At 40.2% G+C, this 14,813-nt stretch overlaps 1 protein-coding gene across 1 annotated transcript in view; it reads left to right on the forward strand.

The window, feature by feature from the left end:
* Positions 1-14,813, forward strand: part of MAST4 (microtubule associated serine/threonine kinase family member 4) — a gene marked incomplete at its 5' end in the record, with an annotated part of 512,560 nt that overhangs the window by 427,571 nt on the left and 70,176 nt on the right. The window contains 2 exon segments of the mRNA XM_081090007.1: positions 7,349-7,418; positions 12,795-12,873. Of these exon segments, the coding sequence (XP_080946133.1) occupies positions 7,349-7,418; positions 12,795-12,873 (149 nt within the window).

The following is a 14,813-nucleotide window of genomic DNA, read 5'->3' on the forward strand; positions in this document are numbered from 1 at the left end:
TAAATCCAATGTCTCATTCATTTATTTTTAGGTATTGAACAAAAGGAACAATGGATGTTTCAACTGAATAATCAAATGATTAAAGTTGGTACTAAACCTGTAAAAAAGATTTTGATTTATGGATGCTTTCTTTCCCATGTTTTTCTTTTATAGAGACTTTTACTCTTAACCCAAGAACATGGGAATGATATACAATTTAGGTTGAGGATGTTCCTGTTTTAGAGGAAGGGAGAAATTGTGGAAATGATTGCGTTTAGAGGAGTGGGTTGGGTAGGGTACCTGTAATAACTTACTTGATTAAGCTAAGAGCACACCCGTGGGCAGGTGGTGGCCATGTTTTCAGAGTGTCGACATGGTAGGCAGGTATTTGTTTGGGTTGATAGGGGAGGGATCTCAGGTCTTAGTCCTGTTTTGAGAAAACTTGGAAGTCAGAGAGCAGTGAATGTGTGAAAGGGGCGTTGAACTAGTTAGTATACCCGAGACAAGGAAGAGGGAAGTTGGCTTATAGAAGGAAATAGGAAAGTAGGAGGGGAAATCCAAGACTTCCTAGGTAAGAGCTCTAAAGGGCAAGTGGAAGTGTTGGAATAGGTTTGCAGTGTACCAGGAAATCCTAGGGCCATGGCTGTCCACCCGGCTGCATTTTAGAACCACCTCATTTAAAAGAGGGTGTAGTAGGGCCTGGCCATCAGCATTTTTAAAGCTTCCCTCGTGATTCTCCTATGCACCCCAGATTGGGAACTGTTTATTTAGCTAAGGAAATGAAAGAGGGAAGTAAGGCAAAAACATTAGAGGAGAAAGACCATGGATTTTCAAGATCTGTATGGTTTATGGAAGCTGAAAGTCAGAATTCAGACTTGTTAGATAACTGGCACCTTACATATTATTTTATTATGAAGCTGTAGAGTTGAGTGTCTTTTATTTTTATAAATCTGAACATACTAGTATTTCTGGAATTAGAAACTGAAAAAAAGGATTAACAATTTAAAAGAAAAAATACTTACACATTCTTGCTTCTTTCAGATAGAATTCCTCTATAGCAGAGGCCAGAGGAACATTTAGCGTGTGTTAAATGAGACCGCTTTACATTTACTATTCACTTTTTAACTGAGAGCAGCTGAAAGGAAGAGGCTTATAATAGAGAATACATTCAGATTACATTCTGTGCAGGTTATATGGACGTGCATTTCACTTACATACTTCCCCTTTGACTAGAAATTACTCAGCAATTGAAGCAAACACTCTGAGGAGAACCGATTTCCTGGTAGCATCCATCCCTCTTCTAGGTAAAAAGGGAAATTCTTTGTATCTAATTATGGTAAAGAATTGAAATCCCTTCATGCAAGACAGAAAAATATAACATTCATACCCCAGGTTATATTCTTTACCTCAATCTTTTATCCAGTTTGGAGACTAATTAACTATCTCAGACTAATAGACTGCATTGAGTTTCATAAAATTGCATGGAACTACTGTTACAGTGGCTATGGTCTCGCCTCACCTTCCTTGACCTTACAGCTGCTACTCGGTAACTTTAAGCAAAGGCTAAAATTAACCTCCTCCCTATTGCTGGGAAGATGAATTACTGTAGATGGGAAGAAAACATACAACTAAAAATCAACTTTCCTCATCACTCCTGACATTCGCCAGTCTTTACCCGGATCACCTTGAGATGTGACACCAATTCAGAGTAATAAGGAAAGGTCAACGGAAAGCTCAGACCTTCTCAAGAACCCATTATAACACATCTCCAAGGGATTCGAGTCAATGCCATAGCATTTCAAATACAGGACACAAATTCCAGGGAACGGCTTCATGAAATGAAGACAACAGGCATCGGTGAGAGCTGTATGACATAGAAATTGACCTGTTTGGGGAACTCTCCCTCACTCCCTACATCTTCTCCCCCCTGCAACTTCATCACCATTCCTTAGAAAGCTTACATGCACAGTTGTTAAGAGTGTTACAACACAGTGCACTGAGAGTATTTTAGTAAGTAGTTTTGATACATTAAGGGCTTCTGTTTAAGAAAGTTTCTTTTTCACAGGAATTAGGATCCAGAATTGGTTTCATAAAATGAGTCTAGAGTTGATGGGGTGTACAGATCTGCATCTTATCAGTAGATTTTTAGTTTTTTGGGTCCTGTTTGCCTATTTAATCTGTTCTACCAGGTAGTTCAAACCTCTGTGCATAAATAGAACTTAACACATAATTATTAAATCAGAAAACTATCATATGTTTCTAGTTTACTACATAACAGGGCTAGGTTAGGCACTGAGAAATCAAAATATACTTTTTGTTTGTCTACCCATATAACCAGAATTTCTCCCTCACCAGCATTTAGAATTACAAATTAGTGAGAGAAAGATAAAAATAGAATATAGTGCACATGTCATTATATTTCGTTTAGTTTTACCAATGGTGACAGGAGACAGAGTGATTGAAATGATCCGTACCCAAACTTCAGTACTTAGCCTATAGAATTGTCCTTCTCTGCAAACCTCTTCCGAGCACTATTGGCTGGTTTGAGCATCTGAAACCAGTTAGGACTGTTAACTCTGTCAGGCACTAAATAACATGAGCTGGAAAACTGTGCCATGCTCTCAAGTACAATTAAAAAAACTATAACCATTTGTAAGTGTTTAATTAAGTAAAATAAGTGTTACATATGAGAACTAGAACCGAATGTGACGTTTTTGTATATAATTGCACATAGTGTGTACTATGAGTACATTTTAGCATATTCGACATTATTTGTGGCGGTGCCTCCGTTAAGTAAAAGACTAAAGCCTACCCAGGTATTCAAGTTTTGCTCTTAATTCTCTCTCACACTCCCAAGCCCTATCCTCCCTCATTCTTCCCCATCTCAGTTAATTCACTACCTACCCCTTTGCTTAGTCCTCAAAACCAAAGAGGTTCCGAGATCCTGGAGTTTAAGAAAGCTTTGGTTCATTGTGTGTGATCCCCTCTACTTGAAAACCCAGGCAGATAAGCCTGCTTCTCTTGGCCTGCTGTGGACACTTCACAGCTTACCAGGGACAGTTCCACTGAAGGCCAGTCAAGGTTTTCCTGTGTCCACTTAGATTCTGAGCAGCTGTCCAGGTTTAATGAATATCCTGCCATGACATCTGGAAAGGAGCCAGTTTCTGAGACAGCTGTCTAAGTGAAAGGAAGATTTCTAACTCTGGCATCAGCCGGGTCTGGGAGGCAAACTTCTCAGGAGATTTGAACTGTTGTTTTTGAAAGTTCCTTCAGCCCGAGGTTCCCCCATAACTGGCATTCCTCCTGTAAGAAGATCCGCGGTTGGATCCGTGAAGTTAGGTCTGCAGGTTTTTAAGCAGTGCCAGTTGCCGAAAACCTCCAACACTCATTGTTAAGGTTTAAAACATCGCAAGTCATTTAGGTAGATCAGTCAACAATAGCAACAAGGATTCAAGTGGGGGCTTCTCTTTGATCCTCTGGGAATTTCACATGGCAGTTATCATTAATTCTTGGATTCCCTCAGTCCTGATAGAAAAATCAAGGCAACCAAAAACGATCATTTTGCGAACAGACAGCTATTAAAAGCGCATTAATAATCTATAGTGGGTATAGCATATGCCTTTTAAAAAGATGTGCAGCCTGTTTCTCTGTGGTGAAGACACAGGACTTCTCCAGCCTAATTACAAAGCAATCAAACAATTTAATTAATCTGGAAATCACTTTCTTAACAATAACTGCCTCGAAAATGAGGCACCCTGTGCAGCGCCATTAGGTAAAGTACCATTTTGATATATGCTTGTTTCTTAGCCTTACTAGTTCCCCCTGGGGATCACAGAGTTAATTACCTACCCAGCCGCCTGACCACTGCTAAGGTGTTCTTCACCAGGTCAGAAACATCTGCAGCGGTACCAGCAGTCGGTAAAGTGTCCTAGCTCTCAAACATCCGAGAGGCAGCAAATCCCCGGGAGCAGCAGGATTTGAGTTATAAGCAAGTGCAGCACATATGGGCAGAGAATTAACTGGCACCAGTTTTCATTTGAAGGCCTCTCAGGTATTGCTCTGCAGATGGGGGGATGAATTTGAAAAGCCGTGCTGTGAGGAGTGAAGGTCATGTATAGGACTTTGGTTTCGATCCTTCTTGCCTTCTCACCCCGGGGAAGCTCTGTGCTTGTCCACAGCAGTCTGGCCCTCACCTCTGAGATAGGAATATACAAGGTGTGCTTTATAATTTGATCTGTTCTAAATTAGCGGTTATTTTGATCACTATATAACTAAATAGTGTCCCTGAGTCTTCAAAGACTGAGTCGATAACAGAAATCAATGTTTATTTTAAGTAAGAACAAAAGACTTCAAAGATTGACTTCTACCTACCTGATCTGCTAACCTTGTAATTTCTCTCAAAGGAAATGTGAGGAATGTTTTTGGTAATAAAAGACAAAAATCTGCACAATACTCATCTGCCATTTTCTTCTGTGACCCGCCCACCCCACTTCTCTCAAAATTCTCTGTCAATGGGATAGCCATTCTCCCAATCTACCCACATTGGAAACAAGGGTCATTTGTAGTCTGTAACCCTTTTTCATCACTTATTTCTAGCTTATCACCAATTATACTTGGTTTGCTCACCTAACAGTTTTTCTATTGTCTTTTCATGTCTTAGCCTAGCTCCTCCTCAGCCATTCCCTTGCCCACCCACCCAGCGCAGTCATGCCAGGTTAAAATCTCTAGCATCTCTCTCTTGCCTCCATACATCTCTTTAGGCTTCCCACTAGCTAGTACCAGTACATGTAGTTGACAGTTCCCTGCTTCCAGGGAGCATGTCTCTCTTGCATCTGGGTTGTTTCTGTCCCCTTCCTGAGCCCTTCTATTTCATCTCTTACCTCCAGCTTGCTGAGCTGCCCTCAAATTAAGCTAGTCTCTTGACCTTAAGGAGTTGCCAGGTATTCTGTTCACAACACCCTCATTTTCTCTAATAGCTCACTATACTTAAGAGCCTTTGAAATAATGTGGTGTGTGTGTGTGTGTGTGTGTGTGTGAATTTCAGTTTAGTTTTTCAATCTGACATGAAACAAGAAGAAAGACCTATGAATAGTAAGACAGTACAGAAGGCTGTGTAGTTTTGAAGTTGAAGGGGTGGGAATTTGGGTTAGGTTTTACAGCAGTGTAGGAGTTCATGAGAAGAAAATGAGGAACATGTTCAATGAATGGGCCTAGAAAGGCAGCACAAGATGGAAAGGCAGAACCTGAAGGTTTTTCTTTCTTTTCTTTTTTTTTAAGCAGATTTAAGTTAACTTGCCTCTGTATTTCTATCTCTGCCCATTCATTCTCAAAGTGATAGGTCACTGTGTATTATAAAATGTTACAAGGCTTCCTGGGGACCACTCATTAAACTTCCTAAAAGTGAAAAGGGTTTTAAGCTAATTCTTTGTTTTTCCCTTCTTCCAACTCTTAAATATATTCACTAAGCACTCTGTAGTTAGTGTAGTTGATCTCAGATAATCTCCAGATACAGTGCTCTCTTTACAAAGAACACAGGGCTAGGAACTGGTGACAAGTTCCGTTGGCCTTATTATTTGTTCTGAGTGAATAGGCTCGCAGGGATTGTTCTGAAAGCGCCTTGGCTTCCAACAATCATTTTGTTTCTCCTAATAATTTACTGGCAGTGTGAGCAAAGTGAACATTTTTTCCCGAGTGGAAAACAAAATTTACATGAAGATTTCTGGCAGTAGATTGGTTTCTCTTTAAAAAAAAATTTTTCTTTTCTAGCCACCCTGAAATTATTGAGACCTTTTAAGGAATATGAAGAGTGATGTACCACCTAAGTTGGGGAGGGGGGCGAGGGGAACAAAGGCTGTTGAGAGAAGTTGAAAGCACTTAATTTAGCCATGTAGATAAATGGACAGAAATAGTCCTGGATTGCTGGATGGCAAAAACAGAATCCATTCTCCAGGGGCCCAAGGAACAGCAGATGCAAAGGCAGATACATTTGATTGCAGTGGGGGAAAATGCTTCTCGACTCTCTACCCACAAAGAAACGGGCTTTCCCGAGCTTCCCCGTTAATGGCCCTGATTGTGCTATCTGTCATAAAGTTAATGGCATCTGTTGAAGGCATCTCTGTGAAATTTGCAACCTTGAGTTAATTGAAAAATTTCAGTAGCGGTGTAGCCAATCCGAAACTCCTCAAGGTAACAGTAAACTTACCCTCTTTAGTGTGTCGGTCTATTCTTTTGGCACAGAGGTAATAAATTGTTTACCTCTACGAGGAGGTACTGACTTTAACGTGCAATCTTGTATTCCTTACACCTAATTACAATTGTCACTTCGATTGCAAAACCAGTAATGTGGCAACTGGCTTGCTGTTAAGGATTAAAAATACCTTCCTGATTATTTTCCCTGTTTCCAGAACGTACAGGATTAGTTTGCAGCCTTTCCTCACCTCCTTATTGAAACCAGCCTCAGTCCCATCGGGTCCTCAGATAATGCTGCCAATCTAATTAAACATGCGGAGGGAAGCAGGGTGGTCTGGAGTGTCCTCGGCTTCCCCACACCAGCTGCCTGCCAAGCTTTCTGAGTGATCAGCAGCCGGCTGCGTGTTCTCACGGCCCCCACGGAGCTGTCCTCCTTAGAGTGAGCTGTCCGTCTGTGCTCTGTCCCCCCAGAAGGTCTTGGGGAGGCCCCCTGTCAGCCTGTGTGTGACTGTGGCTTTTAAAGCCTGCCTGGCCAGTTACATCCCAGCTGCTTAGGAGCAGAGGGCTCTGTTGAAGAAAGTATTGGTAAGGGCGAATCCTACTGGGCCACTTTGGCCATGCTGAGATCGACCTGGGCTATTTGAGACATAGGCCTAGACTGCAGTATTTATGACTAGTTCTAACATATCCATCCACCTTTAAAATATATACTAGGGAATATGAGGATTTATTTTCCAGAACTCAGACTTTTATTCTGTTTACTACAAATTAAAGCCACTAAAGTTCCCTCTCTAAAATAGAAAGCCCATCCCACCCGGACCCCTTGAAGCAGACACTTCCACATCCGTCCTGCTGTTTGAAATGCTAGCACATCTGGGAGGGTGGAAACCCAAACATTCGTGTGTCCGTTATACTGTAGGACTGGAATATTTAGGTTATTAAAAATGTGGAGGGCTGCTGGCTGGTGATATAGGGGAATGAGGTGATTCATATACCTTGTGCACTTGGAATGCTGTGCTGGAACTCTGTCCTTCCCCCCAGATTCCTGCTGCAGGTAAAACTAAAGCATTTTGCAAAAGTGGACAGAAACTTAACTCCTAAAGAGAAGAAGATTCTGGATGTGGATAATGATGCAAAAACAAGATCATGTTGTAAACTTTGTCCTTCTTTCTCTCTGCAGGCAATAGCCCTCAAGATAGCCCAAGAAATTTCTCCCCCAGTGCCTCAGCCCATTTTTCATTTGCACGGAGGTAAGGACTTCTTGTGAGTTGAATAACAAAATGTTATGTAGAGAACCACACTCCCACTCCCCTCAATGTTCCCCTGAACCCCCTGCCTCCTTGCCCTCTGCCTTGTGAGGTCCTGCTTGTTACATACCGTAGGACCTTCTCTGAACTCCCCTGGCCAAAGATAGCATTGGCTATCGCAGAACTTTGCTATAGCTCTTGCTTTAATCGTTTTAGAGATGATTTCTGCCTTGTGTTAGAGTTCTCTCTACCTCTCGGTCCTTCACTCGATGGTGGGCTCCCACCGATAACAGGAAATGACCATTTCCATCTTTTCCCCCATGCTTAGTACATGCCTTATACATGCTTAATGCTCAACAGATTTTTAGTGAATTTTCTGAGCTTACAGTATAAGGACTTGATTCATCTATGTGTCCTGGGGCAATATTTTATTATTGTTGTTGTTTTTGAAATGCACTTTTTAAAAAATAAAAATGACTTTTGGGGGGTCACAAGGTATCAACTCTAAGATGTCCCTTTACTTGAGATCATCAAGCCATTGTTTGATCGATCCCCGTGAGATAAAGCCATGCAGAAGCCATAGGAAGGTTTATGTTTTCTATTGTAGTTAGAATTGGGCACCAATATTGAGGATATCTGCCTCATAGCTGGGTCGTTGAATCAAGAGCAGTGTTGCCCTCCAAGGACAGCAGGGCATATAATCTCACATAGAAACTTTCCAGGGCCAGATCTTCTATTATGATTTCGCCAAGTGAGAGGGGCCTACCCAGCCACCTTTCCTGTGTCTGTCCACGGAATTAGTGTACTTTACCCTGTCAGATTCAAACCTCCACCTTCCTGGCCCGATCGTCCCTCTCACATACGTACCCTGTCCTTTCCTGCCCAGAAATAACACACAGAAAACAAAATGCCCTTTCACTGAGGCCTCTGAATATTCAGGATAAATTCAGTTGATGGTCTGAATGTCCTAGATATTTGCTGAATTTTCCTCAGAGATCTAGCTATACCTTGAAGTGGATTAACGTAGCACTAAAAGACACATCCTAAGTTAAAGAACAGATTTGTTTTAATACTTGTTACTGACTGGCAAAACTGCAGTGTCCTTCCTCACTGCCATTTGTCAGCATGTAGTACATTTTATATTCCTGAATCCAGAGGAGAGGATCTGTTTGCAGTATTTTCAGACTTCTCTGTAAGTAAGATTCCCTTGTAAACATTGCCCCCCCCCCACACACACACACACACTGTGTGTTTAAATGTTCATGTGTGAGGCCTCGGCCCTCCACCGTGAGGAGGACACAGAGGAATTAAGACATGATCTCCCAGAACTTCCTGAGACCCATACCCTGATTTCCCCTAGTTCCAGCTTTTCTTCTTTGAGCTCCTTGTTTTAAGCACTGTAAGGAAAATGGGGAAATAAACTGGTCCCACAAGGCCTGCGTTTGCCCAGTGACTATTAATTCATGGCGGTGCTACTCCTATCAATGAAAACAAAAAAACTTTAAAAAATTGACAAACAGGAACCCACCATAGTCTTTAAAACACACATCTCTCTCTCTTTCTTCTTAAAGAGAATGCATTTAATTATTTTAAGTAATAAGAAAAATGCAATCTCATTACAGCATGCATTTAAACATGACAGAAATCATAGCCTCTTAATCCTGCCAGATTTATGAAAATGAAGAGAATCTAATAATTAAGTGGGTGACTGGAAGACAGATGAATCTGGTTTCTTAGCTATTAAAAAAAATACACAAACCCCCAGGCATGCTAATTTTTTTACAAATAAACCATAAACCGTGACAGGAGATTATCATGGGAGACCTCTAGTTCATTTTGCATGAATTTCCAGATGGAACTCTCGCCACACTCTTCAGAAAGTATTAATTTAGACAGGATATGAGTGATCATCTTTTTAAACTTTTATTCAAGTAAATAGAACCCATGTTTGCTGTGAAAACTCCAGTTGGCATATTTTTATTTACCTAGGGTCTGTCTCTTACATTTTAAAGCTCAGTTTCATTTAGAAAACATGGAAATTCCTCTCCGGGTCCTCCATTGGCTTCCATTCGGTATAAATTTCTGAGCCTAAAAGTAATGCCGTTCCCAGACTTCCACATTTTATTATTTTGTGTATTTGGTCCAACAGAGGAGAGATTGCCCTGTTTTTCAACTTACTCTTGGGTATAGGGATGAAGATCAGATGATTAATCGTTTCTGATCTTAAACCATGTGATAAATAATACTCCCCCTGTAGACATCCTCTGTAATGTCATAGTTTAATTTCAGACTCAAAAGTATGATGGACACCCTTGCTTTCCAAATTACCTAATACATATTTGAGAGTAAATTCATCTAGTTATTTTTTTTAATATCAAGTTAAAACAAAAGGATGAAAATAAGCATTGTAGTATAGTTGAGTTTGTCCAAAGCAAGGAAACACATGTTTACTTTGCTAACTACAGTACTGCTAACTACAGTCCATCTGATCGTGGAGTTACTTAACTTTTTTTCCTTGATGGGAAGAATAACATGGTTCTGCCTTTCCCAGAAGTTGTGGAGATTTATTCTTTATAAATTGCTTTCACTCTCGGGCTTATAAGCCCTGAATAAAGCCATGTGTGTCTCCTACTTGCCTTGTTGTTATTTACCAGGTTAAATATCAGGATATATTTCCACAGACAAATGACTAGAACAGACTTGCTTGCTGAGTTCAGGTTAAAAGGCACTTGTTGAGCGCCAGTGGGCAGAGCAACCTACTAGTTATGTTCTGAATTCTTTCTGGAGTGAACTTTAGTTGGCTATATTATATTAGCTTAGTCCAACTTCAACTAGAATATAAAATGCATCACCCACGTGACTATACCAATTAAACAAAGAAATCTGCTTCCTTTTCTTACAGTTATAGCAGCCAGGTTGATATGAGAACTTTTCATTCTTTCTTTGTTGTTCACCATAGTAATCTAAATTTTTGTGAGTGGTGTTGAGATGTTTTGTGGGGTTTTTTTGCCCATCTCTTTGTATCCCGTGTTCCCATCAGATGTTTTCTCCTTCTTACTTTTTCATTTAGCAGAACACTGAGATTTCCACCCACATAGAAAAAGCTTTTTTTCCAAAAAGCCTTGTTGTTTTGGCAAGAATATCATCTTGTCTTCAGATAGCATTTTATTGGTAGCTTCTGCAAAGAAAAGACAACATTGTTAGTGGGATCCAAATTGCACTTTTGAGATAGCTTTCTTGAAGAAAGGGGCATTCTCTCTGAAGTACTATATATAGCATCTATAGTAACTTCTGATGTGTGGTTGTCATGGTAATAAAAATGCAATGGTCCTGTGTGCTCCATTTGAGTAAATAGACACGGACAACTTAGGGAACTTTATGAGACATAAATTATTTCTGGTCCGTGTATGCACAAGGTCCCGAGCACATTTTTGTTTAAATATCTTTCTGGTTGTGTCTTTTCTGGAATAAGCAAATGCGATTTATGCTTCAGAACTAATAAGAACATGACTCCTCTTGGAATTGTTCATTCATCTGAAATAAGTTCATCGATACCTGAGGGAAAGGAGAGTTAATGAATCACAAAACAAAGTCATGGTGGGGGAAATTCCGTCCCTTACTCTTTCCAGAGACTAGTTTATGATAATTGCTATTAAATGTACTGAATAATCCTTTTAAAATCATAGCCTTTTCTTTTAAAAATTGGAGGTGTTTAAACTATAAAGTACAAGCATTGGTTTTTAAGTCTGTCATAAGTAGCCAAAGAAAACAGGACCACCTGTGTCCTTTTATTTGACAGTTGGGTATCTTTAGAAGCATGTTACTATAATTGTCTTCTTCTTAAGTCTTGAACATTTTCAATGGTTTAAAAATACTTTTAAAGAATATATGACTTAATTCTCCCCTGGTATATTTCCCTGAATTCTCCCCCTAATTCTTCTCTCTGGTATATTTACAAACATCTTATTTTGCTTCTTTCTCTTAAAACATTCTTGATTCAATTGTACTCCAATCATGGTCACAGAAATGACAGGTAAATGTTACTGAAATCTTCACATTGTAGTCCCGCTGTGATTTGTCCGCTTGGAACTCTCCATTTCGTCTTTGTGGACCATTTGCATTTCTCGGAGGCAGCATCCATGGTAGCCTAGGATTACATTTTCCCTTGAACGTAATTTAGGCTGAACTGTCAGGTTTTTTTACATGAACATTTAATTGTGACATTTGTCAAATTCAAGTCTAATGCTGTTAAATTCCCTGACTTCAACCTAATGGTGAATATGTCTGATAAACGTGGTCCTCCACTCTCATCTCTCATGTAGTAAATTAATATAATCATCAATTATAAAAAGTCTGTATTTGACACTCCATCTGAGGATGCAGTGTTGCTCTTTATAGAGTAATTTTTTCCTGTTTCCTCCTCACTAATAAAGCAATGGCTCTGGAAGGTCAGAGAGTTCAGAATATTTGCTTTCTGGTGTCTCCTCGCCTTAACAACAGTATTGTCTCTACTACTTCATTAACTCATCTGAGACCCTTGTAATGACGCTAATTCATTCAACCCAGAGAGCTACCCGTCCCATCACCATTTGGAAGTAAAACTACTCTCTTTAAGACTCCTGGCAGCTTTGGCTCTACGACTGGGGCAGACAACTCCACTCTTTGCATTGTTGGTCCCTAGCACAACATTTTTATTCTACCCCCCCGCTGTCGGTTAGAGCAGGCTGCATACTCATAAACTCTGCAAGAGGCTTTAGTTGAAACACTTTCTAAAGCCAGGTCATGTCAGAATGGAATCACTCTTAAGAGATTCTGAGCATAAGGTCAGACACTTTCTTAGTGCCAAAGTCATTTGCCACTTAAGGCTTGAGCCAGCCATGAGCCTGCTGATCCTTTCTTCCCCAGGCGGGATGAGTAGGACTGTTCACTGGGAAACAATAAGCGGAACTGTCTTTAGGATGTAAGGAAAGTCCCCATCGGCTTGCAGCACGCGAATCCAGGCCCTTCCAGATCACGGCCCCCGTTATCAGTTTCCAGATTAGAGTGTTTTCCTCCTCCCTTTCTGTTTTTATTCGTGTGAATCTGCTGAGTCTGACCATTGTAATTATCCCAGGTATTCATTTTGTCAAAGTGTATTAGTGAGAGATCAATAATATGGATCCACCCATTCACTTTCTCCTCGTTTGGGCATATTGATTCAGTTTAAATAAAAGTCAACCTGCTGTATAATTTTTGTTTATTCTGGCCCCTGCTGAACATTTCCACATCCTCACTGACCATGTTTGTGTCATTTGTTTGACTGAAGGTACTTGGTTTCCCTGGGATTCCCGGGTCACGGCACTCCACTGTTGGCCTAAACTAATCTCATATTCTCAACAGGACTGATGGACGCCGCTGGTCCCTGGCTTCTCTCCCCTCCTCTGGCTATGGGACAAACACGCCCAGCTCCACCGTCTCTGTAAGTGTCTGACGTTCCCCTCTCCCTCACCACCTACAGCTCTTACGCCGGCCATGTTTTCTCTGGGTGTTTCCGGGTTCGGAGGAGAGGATAAATGCTCTATGTCTGTCACTCTGAATAGGTTATGCATCAACTGATGAGCTAACAAACATAAAAAGGACATCCTTTTTGCAGCAAGCTTTATTTTATGCTATGGTGCACCAATTGAGTAAGTCCCAGGATCACAAGTTTGAAGATGAGGAGCTTTCCTTTTCATACCACTTGTAGTTTGGGGTGGAAAACACAATCTCGTTTTATTGCTTTGGTTCCACACCAGTGATAGTAATACTGACAATGCCATTTGATGGCTTGGGTCTTGTTTTCTTGTGGGGCTTAGATGCAGAGTATTTGTATGTTTGGGGTGTTTTTTGTTTTGTTTGTTTTTCTTCTTCAAAGAAAAAAAAATGGCCAGCCTTAAATTTATCTGTGCCTTCTGGATAAGAACTTCCTTTTAAGGAGAGATTAAAAGAACCTCCTAGTAACTTAAGATAAAGAAAGAGACAAGATGAAACCATGAAAAAGGATGGAGGAAGGAGGATGTTCTCTTGCTCCAAGCGCAATAGTATTTCAACAAGAGCCCTAATAATGCCTGGCAACGACTCGGCAGGTCAGATAGGTGCTGTCTCAGTTTAAATTAGTGATGCTGTGGGATCTCTGTGTCTGCAGAGCCTTAGCTGCTGGTCATTTATGAAGACATGGTGTGTTGTATGCGTTCAGTGAATACCCACGGGGTGGTCCGGATGCTCTGTCCCAGCCAGGAGTGCCACCTGGTGACTTTAGAACCGCTTTTGATTCATTTCCATTTTGTCAAAATTTGTGGTTTATTGAGGAGGGCTGTCCATCCACTTTTTTTTTTTTTTTCACAGACCTAAGTACCATGCTAGGCATTATAAAGTCAGCCACTTGATAACACTTAAATTGAAAAGAAACTACAATTAAATGTATAAAATCTAACTGGTATCATTACTATCTTATATGTTTCTGAATTCCAGATGCAAAATATGTGGGCTTTTGGAGCCCCTTTAAAAGTGACTTATTAAAATCTGTTGGATTATTTTTACCATTTCCTTATAGCATTTTATTGAGGGGAAGTCATTTATTTTCCTATCCATTGTTCCATTTTGTTGTGGTATATGAGTTTATTGTCCATTTAGGTCATGTTTGTGAAACATCTTGACAACCATGAGTAGTTTCAATGGCACATCCTTCTCACAGCAGAAGAGGATGCTTGAAACTCCTAAATGGCTCCAGTGGATAAAGAGGTCACTAAATGACAGTGAGGTCACCCTCGGTCAATGTGTCAGTAACTGTCGTTGGTTACTGGCTCATTTTTAGATGTTGAAAACATGGAGAACCACAGTGTGAAAATAAATGCCAAAATTTATTGACCAAAAAGAACAAAAGTGGAATTTTCTAAATTGTAAGTGCTCTTCTTCCCTAGACCCTTGGGCCTCTCCAATCAGAACCCAGTCACCAATAAACAGAATGCTTGGTTCTTTGGCGGCTTTCCCATACATATTCTCATTTAATCCTCCCCATGCCCTAAATGTATATCATGTCTTTTAACTCCACATCATTTTTTATTTCAACTATATTGCCTTGTTTTGCCCTTCAGTCAAATTTTATTATAATTGAGACATCAAAATTTCTCTTTTGCCAAAAAAATAGGAAAGAGTACAGGATCTTTCTTTTTCTATCTCCAACTAGTAAATCATACACCACTTTTAAAAGTGTACCTATTTTTTTTTGAAGGATGAGCTACGTAGAACCAGGCTGTGTTTCATAGAAATGATTTTTAAAAACAAGTTTTAAATAAATACTTATTATGTGCCTGGCACTAGCCTAATTTTTTGTAATGCATTTGCTCATTTAATCCTAGCAATATACCCTGTAATGTAGTT

This window comes from Myotis nattereri (genome assembly GCF_964212035.1).
Source record: "Myotis nattereri genome assembly, chromosome: 4".
NCBI lineage: Eukaryota > Metazoa > Chordata > Mammalia > Chiroptera > Vespertilionidae > Myotis > Myotis nattereri.